This window comes from Catharus ustulatus, chromosome 1, assembly GCF_009819885.2.
Source record: "Catharus ustulatus isolate bCatUst1 chromosome 1, bCatUst1.pri.v2, whole genome shotgun sequence".
NCBI classification, from domain to species: domain Eukaryota; kingdom Metazoa; phylum Chordata; class Aves; order Passeriformes; family Turdidae; genus Catharus; species Catharus ustulatus.
In genome coordinates, this window is record NC_046221.1 from 107,129,527 (window position 1) to 107,150,671 (window position 21,145).

The following is a 21,145-nucleotide window of genomic DNA, read 5'->3' on the forward strand; positions in this document are numbered from 1 at the left end:
TCTGGCTGAGTTATAAGCTTCAGCCACTGGTATCTATTACAACTAAAGCTGCCCTGTAGGTAAATTATTTAGTTTAAGTGAATAAATTATGTTTTACCAGCTGTAGATCAAAGGCTATGACCAATTCATTGAACACCATGAGATTCTTGCAGGGATTAAAAAAAAAGCTGTTGTTGTAGGAGACCTGAATAGGTTTCCTGTTCTTCTGTTTAACTTAGTAGTTTGAAAGCCTCTTTTGGAGGAAAGAGCACAATGTATAGACTGTTATCAAATGCAAAATATGACCATGTGTGAATGCGCAAATAAAGTGAGAAATGCTTATGGAATGATCACAGTATTTGCCATTCTTTTTTGTATTGCCAGAGATAACAAGTGGAAATAACTGATTTTTGTTTTAGCTTTTGCTGTGAAAAAGTGGGGAGCAAATTACTTGGGGTCGAATGAAGCAGTTTATTATTCTGCTTTACAGGAGAATATGCATTTCTTTACTTTCAAGTGATCTTTTGTTTCCTTTTTAATTATCACACCGAGGTCAATTTGTTTTCTTCGTCATGGGGAAGTGGGGACAGCATACATTTGCAACTGGTTTTGATGAATAAACTATTCATGTGCAGAATTTTTCCCTGCTCTGTGGTTGGGTATCACTGTTCAGGCTCTCTGTTGCTAGCCTGAGCTGTACATTACATCTCTCACAACAACATACTAAATGATTTATTTTGGAAGATCAGAAGCACTTGGTTTGGAAGGAAATGTGATCTGCACCAGGGGGAGGGCTCCCACAGGGGTCTCCCCTTGGTCTGGGGAGTGGGATATGCAAAGGAATACCCAACATGGCTCCGTGGGAGTACAATGTGAGAAAGGAGAACCTGGTGCTGCTAAGAAGCACTGGTACTTGAAGGCTACCACTTTTTAATTTGTACACATGTGAGTGCTTGAATCTGAAGGACTTCAGAAGTGATGTAAAATTAATTTTCACTTTTCAATTAATTACGACTTCAGATCTGGGCAAAGAAAAAAATTGCTTACAGAGGTGTTACATAGAAGTAATCTGACCCATTTTTCAACATAAGTCTAGCAAATTTCTGCTGTTCTTACACTCATTAATTCAATTATTTCATTATTCATTATTTCAATTCTTTCAAAAAAAATACTCAAGTGAAACTTTCAGAATCAAGAGTTCAGATTTTTTTTTTTGCCAGATATTTAGTAAAACCCCTTTAAGAGACCTGTTTCAGCACAATGATCAGGATTCTTGAAAAAAATGTATTAATTAACGTTAGTATGAAAGCTGTGTACACTGTCATTGGGAAAAAGATTCATTAAATCTGTACTTTATACCTCTTTCTGCCGAGACTGGGCTAATCTTCAGTGACAGTAAGAGCCACCATGCTGCAAAATGAATGGGGGGCTCAAGCCTGGATTTTCTGTAATGTTAGCCAGAGTGGCCATGTTCTCGTAGGCCAGTTGACTCTACAGCATTCTGTGCTGGTACCAGTGGCAGAAGAAACAAGCAAGCAGTCCAGCAAAGACTTTAGCTTCTAACTCTTTTGCAAATTTTTCAATTACTTAATTTTTTTCTCTGTTTCAGGACAACTGAAAGCCATTAGTGAAATATTTTCAAGCTACTAAGCTGCCATACAGTGCATGGCCATTCAGGGTTAAGCCGTTGAAACAAACATTAAAGTCAGCTTTCTGATCACTTACCTTATTCCCACTTTGAGCATATGTTATTTTGCAAGATACACATCAGTGGAAAAGCTGGGTCAGCAGCAGTGATGGAAATGTTGGATTTGATCGTGGGAGTATGAGCAGACCCACAAGGCTCTCGACAGTGGTTGTATTGTAATCACATTAGAGACTTTTTTGATACTCCAGGCCTGCATTTAATCACAGCAGTTGCAGGTAACTCCTTCACAAACAGTTTCTTTTAGGCTTCAAAGCTGAAATGAAGGAAAGGCAGAGGTGACCTCTTTCTTTGTATCTATAAAACAACCTGTTTGGTTTTCTACCAGTTCAGGCTATGAAGACCTAGTGCACTCAACGTGTGCCCAAGGGACTAAACAGATGTCTCACCTGTCCTCAGAACTGATTAAAGACATAAAGCCCTATAAAAAAATATAATTGGACCTGCATATTTAAAATGCCTTAACTTCACACTTTCAATTAATTATTATTATATCCTCACATTAATAGTTGAGAGTTTAATATGTGCATTTAGCAGTTTAATAAACAGTTTGTTGTGCCACTAAACTTAAATCCAGGCTCTCCTTTTTAACAGTGAGCCAAATTCAGACACCACATCCAAATTCAGAAAGTCGTAATTCCGAGTATAAGCAATTAAATCTGCACAATGAAACAGTGCAATTTTTTTTCCTACATAAAACTCATCATGTCTTACAGATCTTTCAGAGGAGAAGAAAGGCTTCCTTGGCAGAGATTGAATACATTAATTAATTAATTAATACATAATACATGAATACATTAATTAAATACATTAATACATGAATACATTAATACATTAATAATACATTAATTCAATTAATTAATACAATTAATTAATTGAATACATTAAATTGAATAAATTTAATTAATCAATTTAATTAATTAATTTAATTAATTAATTTAAATACTTCTACTTAAATACCAAAAAAAGTTATTAAGGTAGTCTGTTGAATAAAATGTATTAACAGTTAACATAATAAAATATGTTAAAATATTAAAGACTTTCTAGTTATTCCTCTGTGTGCCAGGAAGAAGGATTAGGGCACACTTAAGGGTGGACATCCTCATCCTTGATGGACCTGGATGTTGTTGTCTTTGCAACGAATGCTGGTAAAAGGATTGTACTTCATACAGATGGATTTTCTAGGTACTCAGCTGAAATCTTTCTTGTTGAATTTGGAGGGTTTTCCTGTATTGCTCTCAAAACAATTGATTCAGAATTGGGTTAATCAAAATGATAAGTATCACTAAAATATGAGCGTGCAAACTCCCAACAAATAATCACTTATTCTGTACTTCTGGAGAGCAAAAATGTCTGTCTATCTAGCGTTCCTTGATCATCTTCATATTTCACATATTGCGAAGTTTTCCTATTTACTGGGAGTTTGGGGCTTTTTCTTTGCCTTGAGCTTACTTTCTGTTCCAGTTGAAAATGTCATTAGAAGTAACAAATGTTTCTTTGTTTTTTTTGTTGTTTTTTTCATCCCATACAGTGTGAAAGGAGCAGATGCTGGGAACGTGATCAGACTATTTGTACCAGATATTGGGATGTTCATTGCTAGTCTGACAATATGGCTCATCTGCCGCAACATGTTTCAGAAGCCAGTAACCGAGGATGCAGCACAGTGCAACATGCAGTTTGAAAATGAGGAGATGGTATCAAATACATATTTCTATCTGTATGGCTTTTAGTGAGCTTTGACATTCCTGTGTTCTGAAATGGTTTCATGAGGGCTGGCTATGTTAAGAAGTAAACTTTCTTTCAGGAAATGAAATGATTGGTTTTGAAGTGGAAAAATCTAAAGTTATTATGTTGAGAAAACAAAGCGGAATATGAAAAGTGGTAGATATGCTACAGGATTTTTCAAATAACTTTGAGTTAAGAAAATAATCATGACAGTCCATCACAAGTTGCTGTTCACCAGAGCTGCTGGTTAAATATGACAAAGTTTCTGCTACATATAATGCTCAGTTTCTTAGGTAGCATTCCTATTTCCAAATTTGTCATCCAAGTATAACAGCAGCATCTGAGTGATTATCAGAAATTACTCTTGAAGAATGGAAGAGAGGCTGTGTATTAAGTTCATGGAAGGAGTTATCTAGAAATTTGGTCATACCGAGTGAGGTTGAGAATGATTTGGGGGAATGACTTAGCTAGAAGTGTTGATGTGTTTGCTCTGTCTTTTTCTAGTGGGGGGAAGAGTAGCAAAGATACCAAAGGCACAAAAATCCACAGAAAGAAGAAAACAATTTAATAATATAAAATCCACAGTGGGAATTCGATCCAGGGTGCAGAGAAATTCCTACTACTAATCTTAACATGTTTTTTATCAGACTGTCTAGCACGGTTTGGGGTTCATTTTCTGTCTTCTTTTACATATGGGTGGAATGTTTTTTTCTTTACTCTCAAAACACCAGTTTTAGGGGAGACAATTTCAACTTGCTCGTTTCAAATAGAAATTGAACTTTGAAGTGAGTGAAATATTTAAGGGGATCAGTTGCCCATTTTGGTGCCACTATATAGAGTAAAAAGAGGCCTCTCTTCATGTTGCCAGGTTGTCTGGATTGTGGCAGTGCCAGAAGCTGGTCAAGTTTCTAGCACATGAGAGATTAATATCAGGACTGTGCTTTATACTCAGTTGCAGTTGGAATTCTTCTGGGTTCTTCTGGCAGCTGAAGATTGCCTGAAGGTTGCAGCTTTTTAACTGCACATTGGAGGATATGTAGGGTTTGCTCTGATGTGCGTATGCAAAGCTTTGTGTCTCCTGGAACCTGGTTTTATCAGCTTTAAATCTGCTTCTTCATTGAGACTGTGCAAAATGGATTTTGCAGCAGGCTAGAACCTTGGGCTGTACCCAGAAAAGGAAAGAAGTGTGGCTTTATTAGCATGGTTTGTGTTCAGCTCTCCTCTTAAATGAGTTTTATTTTACCAAAGTAAGCTCCAACAGACTTCTTTGGTGCTCTTGGTCTTCTGAAAAAAAGTATTCACAAGCACAAAGCAGAAGTAGTCAGAAACTCAGAAGAAAGATGGGCATAGTTTGGTTCCTCTGAAATTAGATGATGATGTTTAGATATTCACTTTTTCTTTGGCTCAGAAGTGAGCCTAATCCTGGAGTCTGGGTCAAAGGGACCTCAGTGTCCTGAGGAGGATGGGTGCTGGCTTCCAGGCAGGTTCAATAGTCATTTCCCTGCAAGGAAATGTGCAAGGAAAATGTGCAAGGAACAAACTGGGCTAACAAACACTAATTGCAAAGCACAGAGTGTAGCTTTGCATCAGGCTGGTCCTGGGCTGGCTACCTCAATGCCAAGGCAAGAGTAATCCAGAAGGAAAGAAGGAGGGAGAGAAGAAAACTCTGACTGCAGAGAAATATGAATACTGGGCAAATAGAAATATGTGTAAATATGGTTTTTTCTTCACATCAAAACCCAGTGAATATTATTTATGTTCTGTAAACTGCATGTATTGCAGAATATTTAGTGAACATAGCAGCTGTGTTTATATTTAGTGACAGCCAAAGCTCTATCACAGACATTTTTTTTTTAAAGGGACAATGTTTTCTGTTGAGTGAGGGGATCCCAAATACTTGAAGGAATTCTGCCCTTCACAGCTGAAATGATGAACCTGCATCAGAGTAATCTGCTAGCTTTTTAAAGATTGAGTGAAATGGAGTGTGGAAAATCAAAGAGCAATTAAACACATTTTTCCAACCTTCAGTTTTCTCTTTCTAGGTGTCTGCAAATATCATCCTGGAATCATTTCTGCTAGTTAGGAGGAGGAGGAGGCAGAAGCTGCTAGGAATATGTATTTGGCAGGACTGACTGTAAGGAACCTAATGCATATGCAAATCAGGCCACTGATTTCCTGAATTTGGGAGAATGTTAGCATGGTCTAAATCGAGTCCAAACTGTGTAGGATTCACATAATTTTCAATTCTTTCTTGGTAGAGTACACTGGAAAAGAGAAGACTTAGTAAGTGACAAGTTCTTAATTCTGCATGAGCAGACTGATGCCTGTGGCTCTGTGTTGATGCAGCTCGTTACTGATGCTGTAACTCCATTGAATTAGAAAACACAAACTGAGTTGCACCAACAACTGTGTTACAAAAAGACGCTTCAGAAAAATGCTGAGCTTGGTACTGTACCTCCAAGGGAAATTGTCCTGGGTTTGTTAGACCAGTCCTGTAGCCAGTTCTAGGGCTGAAGAGCTGCTGCTGAGAGTTCCTGCCACCAGTGCTCAGAAATTTGTGGTAGGAGATTTTGTTAAGAATGCATCAACTGATTTAAACAGCCTTAAACAGCCTTAGCAGAGCCTTTAGAGAGGTAACTTTTCAGGTTGATAGATGTCTAGCTACAGATGGTTCTATAAATCAAGAAATCAGCACTTCCAAGCCAAAGAAGTGTCTTGCAGCTTTATCTTCTTGTATTAAATTATTTACATTGAATGATTCCCTTTGCTTTGCAGGAGAGTGAAATACTATCAAAATAGGCTTAATTAAAAAAAAGGAGGTTAATTTATTTGCTCCTTCCAACATTTCTGTATAGGAAAACCTATTAAATAATTGGTTTAATACTGCTACAGTTTATCTTTTCAAAGGTCTGTGTGAGCCCATCATATTTCAGTTGGTATATGGGCATGCTGTAAAAATGCCTCCAGTTGAGCAGCTGTTTGTGTGCTACATTTTGGTATGGCAGTAGTCTCAAGAAACCAGCCATGATGGATCAGATTGCTTGTGGATTGAGATGCAATTCAAAACAAGAAAAAGTATCAGAATCCAAATTAAGAACAGCAAGGATTCATTGTAAAATGGATGTCTTTCTCCATTATACTGCATTCAACTTTAAGGGAAACAGATCTCCATCAGAAAAGTTTATTCTACAAGCAGAACTGGGGGAGGAGGCTCTAAGGCAGTGAGACTCTCAATTATTTGTAAGTAACGCTATCCCAGGAATAAGCAAAGAGTGTGGTTTTAATTAACAGTGAGTCATGAAGAAGGAAGGTCTGCCAGATACCAGGCTGCAGTCCAACTCATTACCACCCCTAAATGGTTGCACACTTGGAGCAAACGTGTCTGCAGGCCCTTTTTATTAGGGCTCAGAAAATTCAAAGCAGGTGAATTTAGCTGGAAACAGGCCTGGGTTGCAAATGCGAAAAGCACAACGCCAGTCACAAGGTGTGAAAGGTGGAAGAAAATAAGAAGAAACAACAGTTAACTCCCAGCAGCTGATGAAAGGTTGACATTTCTGATTTGGAGCAGATGGTGGTTTATGTGCCAAAATGCAGATACAGTGCATACAGTCTGATAGGTATTAGAAAGGAAGTAGCCTTTTCTTGAGACTGTAGGTGAATTGCTTAATGTTTGAAGTGACAGTGGCAGGAAGGGAAATCCTTCTGCAATTGCAAAACTTAAACTTGAGAAGAGGTGTTGATCTTAATTGAAAAAAAACAAAATGTTGTAGTCTTCAATCCAACTTCCTCCCAAGGCATTTGCTGCCTTGCCCATTGCAGCTTGTTTCTCATGCATGATCTTCTAGAAAGCAAATAGAACCATTAGGTCCTTACTTTTTCTCATAATCTGGGGCAAGCTTGATCCAAAAGCTTCCACCCATCCTCTGTTCTGCAGAAGTCAGAGATTAGTTTGGGATCTCAAAAGGGGGAAAAATGAAAAAAAAAATAGAGGAATTTTAAAAAATAACCTAAAGTTTTAGAAGAATGTGAGGAGAGTTTGGCCTGGAGTCAAGATACTGGGCTGGAATCAGGAGGACCAGCATGGTTCTCACTTTGGCCATGTGCTTGGTTTGTGTTCTCAAGTCTATTACTTCATCTGTCCCTCAGCTCCTGTGTCCCTTGGCACACAAAAGCACTAAAAATGCTTGGTTCCCCAGCTTTATCCTTCTAAACAGTGACAAACTGTTTGTCCTCTGCCTACACTGAGCACGTAGTGCATTGAGAGCTCTCATTTGGTCCAGGTCTCCAAGTGTAACTGCAGTACATTCCATACAGAAGAGAACAGAGTCTGAGATCTGTCCATGTCCCATGCCTTGTCCAAGGACTTTCTAGCATAGGAATTACCCATTTGAGCCGATGTCCTTATCCTGAAAGTAACTGGTACCTGCTGGATAAGGACAACAGCAAATAAGAGAATACCCTTTTGCGATGTTATAGTTTATCCTGATCTCTCCTAGTGTGAGAATGACTTTAATCCTAAAACATGTGGTTTCAAATCCCTTCCAAAAAAAGTTGTTTATAATTATAGCTACTCTGAATAATCTTGTTAAACATATAATTACCCAGACTCTTTTAAAACCTCATTAATTTCTTGGCTTCAGTGGCGTCATGAAGCAAGGACTTCCACAATTTAATAAGTGTTCTTTGATTTTATTTTGAATTTAACACTCCTTAATTTTATGGAAGGTCCCTTGTATTACATGTAGGAAATCAGAGTGAGATGGTGTAAGGGAAATCAAATGTATTTACTATCTTCTATATTGGAGCTTTTAAGGCTAAGCGATCTCTGGGGGTTTTTTTAAAATTTCTTTTGTCATTTTGATTACTTTATTTTCTGAACAAACAATAGTTCTGCAATATCCTTTTGAGCTACAGAGATTATCAATTCCTCAACATTTCAGGTAAGGCCTTACTGTGGATTCAAATTATAATATTACGACATTGTATATTGTATATCAGACATTTTTAGGCTTGAGCAATTCTACCAGCATTATCACCTACCTGAATATCCTGTGTAAGTGAAATGAACAGCTCTGAGAAAGGTTTGATGTCTTTGCAGTTGCATTTTTCTTTCCTCCAGATGTAACCTGCCTTAAGCAGTTTACAGTGGTGCCCATGATCCTGTCTACAGGGCCATTCCATCTTTCTTGAAGCCTATGATGTGAGTTCTCCTTAGATGATTTATTGCTTTGTGTTTGTGTCTTAATTTAATTAGTTTTTTACCGGTATCAAACGTTCACCTGACTTGGTTAGTGGTCATTGACATGGGATGCTTTGGCCCTGATTTCTCTAAACATCTTCTTCCCATGTCCCTCTTTCAATATTTGCTTCTCTTCTGAGAAAGAAAATTATTGATATTGTGGGAAATATTGTGGAAAAATAACTTCTTAGAGAGGATTGGAATGTTTTGCCTTCTTTGAGCTTCCTGATGATGCTTCTATTAATTTCTCATCTTTTTTCTTCGTATTGTCCATATTAAGCACAGCACTAGCTTACTTTTTCTAGTTGTTTGTTAATGTTTCTCTCGTTCTGACCTCTGGAGAACTGGTCAAACCCACTTGGTCTTTGTGTGCTTTGAACATGGTATAAACAGGATTTAAAACTTTTTTTCCCCTGTGGTTTAAAAAGAATAGATGAGTCTCCCTTATCTCTTTGCTTGTGATGTTTGTAGTGGTGAAGTTTGCCAGAGCTTACCCAGCTGCCTCCCTCAGTAACAATTCTAATGCATCTCATCTTAACAAGGGTCAAAAGTTTACAAGTTACATTAGCTCCTTGGTTTGATGCACATGTCTTTGGATAAGTCTTAACACAAATCTGTAATTATACTACAGCAGGCTGCAGCTACATGACGTTACATAGAGCAGTGTGTTGTGTGTTAGCAAAGGCTGTCAGCCTGCTGGGCGGAAAACTTTGGTGTGCACCTGTCCTGCTCTGGGCAGAAACATGACAGGATGCAATTCTTCTTGTGGCAGCTCTCCACTGGGGTTACTAACGGTTCTCCCTTCCAGTTTTTGAGATACAGAGTTATTAACCAGGAGATTAAAATCCTGGAACGCTACTGCCTTTGGACGGCCTAAGGGATGAATAACACAGTAGGAGAAGGAATCTCTTGGCTCACAGAATTCAGTCTGCTGTTACTGCAGGCAACTGTATCACACAGTTCCCTCTAGAAGGCAGAAAGCACCATCTTGAAAACAGGGCAATTCTCCTTTATCCCGTTGTTTCAGAAATGACCCTGTTGTGTAATTTTACTTTTCTGATTGTTAGAAAACACCTGATCTATATTGCACATATATTCATAGCTGCACTATAACCTTTTTATTTTTTCTCCTTTTTACTTCAATACATTTCCTTCTCTAGAATTAACTTCTTGGATAGTTCGGGAGGAAAAGCACACATCTTTATTTAAAGGTTGTTCTGCAAGACAGAAGACAAGTGACTTTGGATCCTCTTGTGGACTAGACATCTCATTCTCCTATTCATCCCAGTAGTCTGAGGTTCTTCAGGATGGTACTGGAGAAGTACCCAAGTCGCTTTGGTTTGCGAATAACCACAGCACCATGGTTGGGCTATTTATTCTCCTTCATAGCAAGATGCATACTGGTACAGTCTATATATTTCTTGGGCCAGGAATTACTCCATGTGGGTGCTGTGCATACCTGCTATAACTTGGTTAACTGCATTGTGCCTTGTAGTCATAACCCAACTCTTCCTATTTCCTTTTCACTAAAAAAGAAATGTTTAATTGTCTCAGGCCAAACCACTGAACTATGCCCGTAAGTTCACCTCTCTTTTGCATTTGGCTTCCGTGCCTGACAACCTTCTGAAGTCAAGATGTGAAATTGTATTTCAATATTGGCCCAGTGAGTTATGTGCTGAAATCACTCAGTGTTTGCTCAGGTGCGATGGGTACTTTGGGAAGTGAAATAATCTCTGGTTCTCTCAGTACAATGTCTATTGTATACAGGATTTAATGAGTTGCCTTCCTGTTATCCTGATTCAGAACAGTGCTTGTCTTTATTAATTTATTTTTCATTTCCTTTGACTCACTAAATGCTTCTATCCCTATGTGCTTCAGTAAATAGCTGATCCTTATTTTTTTAACGAGTTGATCTGTCTCACAGGTCATTTTACTGTGTAAGTGTATGTATGGCATTTATTACTATAACTCACTGCAAACACACTGAAAGTTATTTCTGATCTACATCTCTCTTTCTGTGTAGGCCTTTAACCCAAGCTTTAGCACACTTGAGATGTAGCAGTGATAAAATTTTTCAGTAAGATCTATATGAGTTAAAGTTAATTTAGGATTTTCTTTTCAGTGATTCAGGTGAGTAGTATAAATTATTAAAATAAAATGCTTAAATTCCAAGATACTTCTATCTCATTAACATCACACCTTCCCAAATGTTCACTGCAGTCCCACACTTGATGAGTTCAGCTCATTTAGCAGAGTCATCCCCTGAAGTCACACAGTTTCCCAGCCCCCTCTGCAGCCCCCTCTGCATGCCCACCCCCATGTATGGGGAGCCTGGTGTTCCCCTCTGACTTTCTTTAGACCCCATGTACCTCACACAAGATGACCTTAAAGAAGATAGTCATGCTAAGCAGCCCCATTTCTGTAGGAATCAAGTTCAGTGACATGTGGGAATAGTTTATGTGGAAATGTTTGTATCTATTCTGTGGCAGGAAAAGCAAGGACATCTGCTTCTGACATGCTGATACTTTCAGAACAACAGTGGAGTTCTACGCTTTCTTGCAAAATTGAAAATTCAATAAATGATTGTGTTAATATGGTTTAGTATTGACTGCAGGTTAAAACTACAGTCATTTCTATCACATTAAGGGCTTGCAGTTCCTTTCATGGTAAAAGAAGTAGCAGTTCAGTTTCTTTTCCAGCTTTTGTGCTCACAGCTGGGTCTGTCTAAGGAATACTGTGTTACTTTGGTTTTTTTTTCTATATGCACTGACATATGTGCTGCTTCTAAAAGCAAGTAAGTGATTAATTCTTCCTACTGCTGCAATTATCTTATATTTAGAGATTGAAGATCTTTTTTAAGGGGGGAAAGAGGGTTTTTAGAACAAATTTATTAATATGACTCAATCACGATAGGTTGAACACAGTGGCTATGTGACTACAGAGGCAATTGAACTAAGTGTGAGAGGAGAGAGTCTATTTCTGTTGTTCTGCTGATTAAATGGAATCAAATATCTTTTCTCAGATAATTCCTAAACCAAGCTGTTCATGGGAGCTTTTTGAAATGGGAGTCCAGAAACATAAGCCTAGTGTTTTTAACAGACTTAGATGTCAAATAAATTGTATCTGTGTTACTCTATCACAGATACAGAATAAAAATCTCTGATCAGAGGTAAAAAAGTAGCTCTAGGTGGTGATATCTTGAGAGAATCACAATGTGACAGAGGCAGTGTCCGCAGGATGGTGGGACTGTGAGCCCCAGGGCACACAAACTGTGGGGCAGCATGAAGACAATCCAGCCCCCTTGAGAGAATCTGGTGTGGCTACCAGCAGCAGGGATTAGAAGTCTGTGTGGAGGTCTGGAGTGCTACAGCTAGTAAAGTGTAATTCCCACTCTTTGTTTTTTTCCTGGTACTGGCTGGGAGGAAATGGCAAAATACTGAAATGAGGCTATTTTTACAACCTTTATGAACCAGGTGGAAGGAAGAAGCACCTGAACCCCCACAGGAACTTACTCTTGTGAGCTTAGCAGTGCATGCTTGAGACATCATAATTCATGCAATGTATTCGTGGGAATGGGATTTATGAAACTTGAATCCCCTTAGTTATAATTATTCTGGATAATTAAATTTTGTTGCTGTCATTATTTGAATTTTTGAAGGGTTTCATTTGTGTCCCCTCAAGAATTGAAAAGTCAATAAATCAGCAAATTTGTGTTTGCAGACACAATACTATTAAAAGTAGGTACAAAGCAACGGGAGCTCTGTAGCAAAAATGGGGTTTAGGTTAGAGTTAAGGCTTCCTGTTAGTAAATACATCTCTGGGACTAGAGGATATCTCTGTGCAGTTGTGTTTATACTGTACCAGATGAAACATTTAAAAGTTGGATGTTGAAAAAGCAGCCCCCAAAGTAGCTAATGGACATTCTGGCCCTGGCCACAATAGTAGCTGCCATAGCTGCCACAGGAGCTGCACTGTTTCCTTGCCTGTTCTCTATCTCAATTTGGCAGTTTAAAAAAAGTGTTGTACAATAAATACTCCAGGGACTTCCACATGATTGCTAAAAAACCTAAACTGCATTTAGTTTGTTTATAAAAGTCCTGGGGCCCTGCTCTGCAGAGCAAGGGTCATGGAAACACATGTTTATGGCTTCACAAATGCTCTATACTCCTTGAATGGAGAAGTTTATTTGATTTAATCAGCATCCACAGGGATCCTGTAATTGCATAATAGGTAATTTATTATGGAAGTAAAAGTATTTTTCTAACTGTAGCCTATGTAGCACGGGTTTGTAGCTTTAGACTAATCCACACAGTAAAAAAGAGCTTTGCAAAGCAGTCTGACTGGAGTAATGGTGTTCTGTGATGAGCGCATACTTGCATGGCTTTTTAATCATCAGAAAGTGTTAAAACAACAAGCACATTATCACCATGTTGGATGTGAAAACTGTTCACTGTTTGCCTACCTTCTGCAATTTGAAGTGTTCAATGTGAGAAAGTGGAAAGCCAGCCCAGGTGATCCAGTTAGAGGACAGTGAATAGGAGAGTAGGGAATCCAAAGTTTGTCTTTTAGACATACGCTGGAACATGGCCTTCCATCTGCTTCAGCAAAGGAACATGACCTTTCTTCCTGGACACTGAATTAAAAACAGATAGGTTTGTTTAAAAAGGAAGAGAAGAGAAGAGAAGAGAAGAGAAGAGAAGAGAAGAGAAGAGAAGAGAAGAGAAGAGAAGAGAAGAGAAGAGAAGAGAAGAGAAGAGAAGAGAAGAGAAGAGAAGAGAAGAGAAATCAAACCTAGAGCTGTGTAACTGTCATAGTCTTTGCTGACATAACCATCAACTGTGTCATGAAACCAGGCAATTCTTGCACAGCCGTATCATCAATAATTCTGGCTGTCCTGAAAACTGCAAACCAACATGTATCTGTTCTGAAAAAGCTTCTGGGATTCCATATTGTGGTTGTTGTTGATGATCTCATTTGCCAGCTTGTCTTGAACTCAGGAGAGCGGTTGAAGAACTCCAACTCCCAACAGACTTTTACAGTTTTAGAGGGAAAACTTGGGAAATCAGTTTGGCATTTCCAGAGGTTCAGAGCACTGACATTTTCTTTCCAACATCTGATGACCTCAGTAACACCAGAAGTACGTTGTTCTGCATTTCCTGTGAATGTTTGTGACATCTTAATTTTCTTGCTGAACTTGGAATTCATATTTTCATGTCTAAATAAAAGCTAAAAACCAACTTCTTGGGTAACTCATCAACTTCGAAGCTTTTGGCTGTGCTTAAAGTTTACAAGCCTCAGTCCATGAAAACTTTGGACCATCATCTCCTTCTCAGTTTCAGTTATATCCTGGTCCATTGAAACATCCTCTTCCCTAGTGCTTCTCCCTGGGTGTGCTGTGTCATACATGTCAGGAATAGATAATTAATGCTTAACTCTCAAGGCAAAATGTAACCTAAGTGTTCTTTAGATTAATGAAGCAAGATTAAATAGCCTAGTAAAGTTAAAAAGTGATGGTCCTCATAATTATAGAAAATCCAAAGATTCATTTTGAGGATATCACAGTGTGAATTTGGGCATTTGGCACCTGAGGTTAGGAAGGCAGGTAGGGATGAGAGACGGGGAAGTATTATCAAGGCCCACCTTTTACTGGGATGTTGTGTGTGGTTTCCTTACTTCTATGTCCTCCTTTTTATTTTATTGTTTGAAGGTATTTTGTGTTTTCCTCCAATTTATGCATTAAAATATTTTGATTATTTTCATTTTCCCCACAAAAAGATTTTCTGCTTTTTTGAAGAATATTTTATTATTTTGTTTTGTGACTCTTTGGACTTTTATTTCCTGTTCCTGCCTATGTATAATTCATAGCAATCAGATCTAACATAGTATTCAAAGAGAGATGAATCCTGATGGCCTTTCATGAAGTAACTTATTTGTTTTGAAGTGATTCCTATATATTTTTTAAGCAAGACTGTGTTTTAATGTGTATTATCTTTAGCAACCTGAAAGCACAAGCTTAAGAGACAAGGGTCTCCTTTGCACAGATCTGTGTTTAGTAAGCGTGACATTTCATAACCTTTCAATGTCCATCAGTCTCACTCATTCTCTTTCTTTGGGATATGGATGCTATTGAAGGTTTCACTGTTCACTGGTCATGTTAAGCTCAAGGCACAGAGCTAAAACAAATCCAGGAGAAGCAGGCTCTGACCCAAAAGGACTAGACAAAGAACATGTTAATCTAGTATTTGTGCCACAACCAAAAAGGATCCTAACTTTTGCCCTTTGTTTAACTTTCTCACTGAAACAGCTCTGGGAGAAGTTAGGGCAGAATATATTGCTGTGCCTACTGTCAGCATTCTTTCTGAATATTTAATGTTTCCTATCCATGCAATAGGAGCTCAGATATGAGCAGCAGCGATGAACAGACAGAATGCCTCTTTGTGCTGTATGCCTTGAAACTTGATGACTGCATGTTTGGGCTGCCATCTCCGTATTTTGCATAAGGAGCTAATAATTTATATTTTGAGAGCTGTATAGGTGAATGGTGACAATAAAAAAAGCTACTAAAAGTCTACTATGTCCCATGTGAAGTATATATTGATAGTGAAATAGCTGGATAAGTCCAAGAGAAGTGTGTATTTTCCAGATCAGCCCTGCTGCATTTTTTACATATTTCATTCTCTAGAAAACAGAGTCCTTAGAATAAGCAGGTTTGTTTGTTTACATGTTTGTGTTCCTGGGCATTCACACCAATGTTAGTGCTGTGAAGTAAGTGGAGAAAGCTGGCAACAAACTGAGGTGAAATGAAGGAGTGACAGCATCTACAGGGAATTTGGTTCTTTTGGGGATCCACATAATCTAATGGTACAGAAGAATTTGGTTAAGTAGGGTGAGAATTATCTGTTCCCACTGCAATCTTATCTGTCAGTGAGGATTTTTTTCTACCAAAGGTCGCCAATAAATATAAAACTGCTATTCTGATGAAAAATACCAATAATCTCTCTGTTTTACTTTCACACACAGAGATACAGTTTGGCCAGAACTGGTGTTAGGTAATACAAGTCTAAATTAGTGCCAGAAAAGCTATTCTATATTGCATCAAATGAGAATCTGGCTCAAAACTCTTGCATGTTTTGTTTTGGTTTTTTTAATATGCCCCCACATTTCCATGAATGACTAATTTTTCCATAAATTGTATCTTTGTGTGGGCCTCTTGCTAATCCTGCAGATTCTCACCATGGGTTGATGATTTAGTCTGCATCACTCAATAGTTGTGTATGTCTTCTGGTCTCCAAGATACCATGGAGACTTGATGGTAAAGACCACTGCCAAATCCTAACAAACTGCTCAAGTATGACAGACCTTTCCATGTTTCCTTATTTTCTTTTTTCCATTGTGTAGTTCCAAGTCACTGGTCTCATTACCCCTACTAAATTGTTGTCGATCACTCGAGCTTTCACTACATCTCTCTTGCTCACAATTTCACCTTTTCTTTCATCATCAGTTCATCTCCACATTTCTCATTCTGTCCTCAAGCCTCTGCTTAGTCCATTTTTTCTCTCCCAAACTACCCTTTAGTCACCAATGAGTTGTCTGTCCACTCATTTCAGCCCTTTTTGCCCTGTTCCATGTCACTCCTACTTGCCCCATTCTAGGTTTTGCATTTAGAGAAAGGTTGATGAAAAATGGGTTTGGAAAGTGGGATCCATTGAGCAATATCAACCAGAGATTGCACTTGTTGGAGCTTGTAACTAAAGCCTTTGAGGCAAAGAGGAGTTTAAAATGTTAGATAGCATGATGCTTATCTTTCTAAGAATGCTGAACTAACCAAATTTCATACATAAATAAGGAAGCAGCCTGTTGTGCACATGTGGGAGGACTGCAACCTTTCCCAGAGACCACCCTTAACATCCTTTTATTTTGAGACAATTCTGAAGTGGGAGCCATCAGTGTACATCTCTAGCTTTAGTGCTTATTTCTTAGCTCTCACTACTTGGCATAGTCAAAGATTGTAAGAAGACTTCATTGTTGAATAATATATGCATGAGTTTTGATTTCAAATTCCTTTGCGTCTCTCTCTCTCTCTCTCACTCTCTCTCTCTCTCTCTCTTTCTCTCTCTCTCTCTCTCTCTCTCTCTGTGTGTGTGTGTGTGTGTTTTTGCATTCTATTTTTCTTTCTTCTCCTTTAGGCTGTAAGAGAAAAATTAGAGCCAGATGATGCTTTGATATATGAAGAAGATCTGGATGACGACGACTGTGGAGAAGCAGAATTTGAGGAGACCATGAAATTAAAACTGCTGCGTAGAATTGCCTTCCTAGCATCCAAACTGAGGGAGTTTATTGGCAATATGATAATCACCACTGGAAAAGTTGTTGTTACAATTTTACTTGGTTCAGCAGGTTGGTATATTTGAAAACTTTCCTCAGGAGCCCATTAGATTATGAGTTTAGCAAATGGGTTTTCAGCACTTTGGCACCTGCGGGAATAACAATGGAAATTTTTAAGGGAAAATAAATTGCTGCTGATTTTATTAAATTAACTCTTTGGCAGGTATCGGAATATGCTGAGTTGCTTAATATTTTTGTACAGATACTGTGTGGCCTTGTCATTCCATTTATGATTTTCACAGTTGCTCTTATAACCAAACAGTGAAGGAGAGGCATATTGTAAATTACTATATATATTGTGTGTGTATGTGTGTGTATAAATATATACACATATATATTTATATTAAAGTGAATTCATAGATTTGGGTTCACCACTTCTATGTTGAACAAATGAGCTGTATTCACATAGCCTTTAAAAAATGCTGTTTGATCATGTTGTGTGTAAAGAGTAATGAGCAAACTTCCTATTGTTTTTTTTTAATTTAGTTGGAAGGAGTAGCTGTTTTGATGTTATATAGCCTACCTTTTTATAAGATATTTGATTTAATACTACATAATCAGCTACAGCCAGAACAGAAGTGTACAAAATTACTGTAGGTTGTAACTACTGAATTCAGAATTAGATCAGGGTACCATAGATTAACATTTATCTGCCAACTCACATGTTTGAATGGAGTGATACACAAAACCATTACAACTAAACATATAAGTCATCAGTATACGAATTATAAAACAACAGTACAAAAACAGTTTGATACTGAATGATGAGAATTGGAGGTGTGGCCATTATAGTAAGGCAGGTTCCCTCATTAAGGCAAGATTGCTAAACAGCCTTACATGTAGCCAAATAGAAAGTAATAAATCTAAAAAGAGAAAAAATATGTGGGCCACCCTAGGGCCTGACACCAGGGAAGAGAGATGTCATTTAAAAAAACCCAAATAGACAAAACCAAAAAGCCTGAGGCCATCTACATAGGTGAGCATCATCCATGTTCAAGGGGAAGCAGAAGGATTGTGCAACACGGGCAGGGGGCAATTTCTTCTGAACGGTGATGAGCAGCTTGCCTGTGGAGCTCCAACAAAAGCAAAGAAGCTGGAGGTGTTCAAAGTAGAGTTACAAAAAAGTACTTGAGGTCTGAGAAGTCTGTACTCTAGAGAGACCATAAGCTTTATAAGTGAAATACAGTAATTTCACGATTATAAGCCACACCATTTTGACTAAAATTTTGGTCCGAACCCGAAGTGTGGCTTATAATCAGGTGCGGCTTATATACAGACAAAGAACAAAAAGTTGCTGTTTTAGTTTGGAGGACAGGTGTTTACTGAGAAAGGCAGGAGCTTCTCTTTGAAATGGAGGATGTAAACCCCCTCCCTCCAAATTATTATAATTTGGAAATCAAGGGCCTTTCAGGCAAAAATATGGGAATTAGGAATAACAGTTCTTTTCTAGGGAAATGAAAATAGAAATACAGTACTACAAAGGAACAAACCCGAAACCCTGACAAAGTCAGAGTACAACCTGACACCCCGTCAGGCAGGGTGTTGGTAGCAGTCCCATTAAATGGTGGCTGCATCATCCTGCAGTGACAGATGTGGTTCAGCTGGAGCAGTGCTTCTGTACAAGGTGCAGTTTCCCTCCGGAGGTCCAGTGGTGATGTGGAGAAATCCGGTTTTCCTCTGGAGTCCAGTGGAGAAAGGGGCTCCCTTAGTGTCCCAAAACCTCTGTTTTTATCTTGGTAAGAAATGTTGGGCTCTTCCCCCTGGCTGGAGCAACTTCCAATGGGATGAAGTAATTTTATCAGTCACACAGTGGGACTCAATGGCCATTAGCAGAAAATGACTCGCTGGAGGAAGGATGGGTTATGAAAAGATAAAGAACAATGCCCTGCCTGGTTTCAATGGATGGCCCATTAGCAGAATATCTGCCGTTGAGATAAGGATCACTGCCCCCACCCTCAACAGAGGGTGATAGAATAGATACGTTTTGTCACACTCTGCATTGTAACGTGCGGCTTATAATCAGGTGCGGCTTATATATGGACAAAGAATGAAAAGTTGCTGACACCCAGAAGTGCGGCTTATACTCAGTGCGGCTTATACATGTGAGATTACTTTACCACACCAAAAAGATGAAGGGTGACTTGACTGCAGTGTGAAAAAACTGACAAAGATACAAAGTGCTTTCCTTTTTTAAGGTATCTCATCTAGTAGAATTGATAATAGGAACCAACAGTTAAGTGGTAAACTTTGGCAATTTCAGACCAGAAATAAATTTTGTATTTTTCACAGCCAGAGTAACTGACCATAATAAATAACTCATTTTAGGATATCATGGATTCTTATTCTCCAAAAGTGTTTGAATACAAACAAAGTGTCTCTTTGTAAGAAGAAAGGAAATAGCTAATGAGCTTGAAGCAGAAATTTCTGGGTGAAGTTTTACAGCACCATATGTGGAAGCTTAAAATATGATGATGAAAATGTGATGGTGCTCAGGCAAATTATCGTGGATATGAATCCTTACAGTGCCTGGACTCAGCTCAGCAAGGGACCAACCCTGGGAGTGCTGCTTCCAAAAAACTCATCAAGCCAGCACCTGGTGAGGGGCAGGGCCAGCAGGCCCATTGGAGCTATGGGCCACCAGGAGCCTTCAGGTCTTTCCTGAGGAAGGTGGCTCCTAGATATGTAATAGTTAGCTTAAAAATAAATTTAGGCAGGGATCTGTGCTGGCACTGTTCTTCAGAGAATCCACTGGGCTGCTGTGCTGGCTGCAAGCTCTTATGTCATTTTCTCATAGTTGCCACTCTTAGACATGAATGTTTTTCCTGCTTCCTAACTTACTTTTGAAGGCTGCCAGTAGAGCATTGAGTCTCCTGTATTAGTAGGACATTTTCTCAAGTGGTATACTCAGCTACGTGTGCAAAAGCAAAAACAATACACGTGTGACAGCAGAGTTTTTGTCATATGTAAATTATACGTTTCTAGGAGTTGACAATTTTTTTTAAAAATAAAAAATTTACTGATTATTCTGTAGATTTTATGTAAATCTCTTCATTTTGATGTATGAATCAGGGTCTGTTTTGCTTTAATATGACAAGGTATTTCAATATCAGTATGAGAAGGCTGTTCACTGTTTATCCATCATGCCACTTCAGCACCTTCTACTCAAAATTCATACACCGGTGGTCTCAGGCAGTATTAGCTGCTCTTGCAGAAACTTTCACGCTTTATGAAATATCTTTACATAGGGAAAATTCCATCTCAGAGGAAAGTACGGAGAGTGGTTGTGTTCTAAGTGCTGAGATATGGCATAAGTGAATTGAACAAATAAAAAAAAAATCCTTCTTTTCTAGCCTCAAAGTTGATAGCAGTCTTTAGAGCTAATTGTGATAATTAGCAGCAAACTAATTGGATCAAAAATTTTAATACACACCTTGTCAAATTTAAGGTTTAACAAATGCTGATATTTCTCATACCTCTCCAACACTCCATGCTTTTACTTTTACAGGTATGATGGTGCCATCTTTGACATCAGCTGTGTATTTCTTTGTGTTTTTGGGCCTGTGCACATGGTGGTCCTGTTGCCAAGCATTTGATCCGCTGATATTCAGCTGCCTGTGTGTATTAATGGCTATATTCAGTGCAGGACACTTGATTGGACTTTATCTGTACCAGCTACAGTTCTTTCAGGAGGTTGTTCCACCAGAAGATTTCTATGCCAGGTAAGAGAAATTCCTTTCCTGTTTGATTGTGGGCACGCAATGCAAAGTAATGTTATCATATGTTGGTGCAAATGATCTTCCACATAATGCTTTAACAAATTTTACACATACCTTCTTGTTCAGTCGTGGAAGAGTCAAATCATTTCAGATGGAATGCTTTTGAATGATGGAGTGGTGAAGGTCCAGACTGGGTAATTGCAGACAGAGAGCTGGAGAAGGTTAGGAGGGGAAGGTGACTTTTGGTTTTGCTCAGAGTGTTCCTCAGATGTGATGTGAATGATTTGGCTAATGCAAGAAATGAAGGAAATAGATGGCAACATTGATACAAGGGTAAGTGTACAGATGCACACGTGGTTTTTTTGTACAAGAAAACAAATCCTCTGGTGTCTAATG

The 21,145-nt window shown here is 38.5% G+C and overlaps 1 protein-coding gene across 1 annotated transcript in view; it reads left to right on the forward strand.

Moving 5' to 3' along the window:
* The window catches only part of PIEZO2 (piezo type mechanosensitive ion channel component 2), a 292,504-nt gene that overhangs the window by 155,642 nt on the left and 115,717 nt on the right, over positions 1–21,145 (forward strand). The window contains exons 5-7 of the mRNA XM_033069248.1: positions 3,216–3,378; positions 16,835–17,045; positions 20,539–20,752. Of these exons, the coding sequence (XP_032925139.1) occupies positions 3,216–3,378; positions 16,835–17,045; positions 20,539–20,752 (588 nt within the window). The remainder of the gene's footprint in view (positions 1–3,215; positions 3,379–16,834; positions 17,046–20,538; positions 20,753–21,145) is intronic.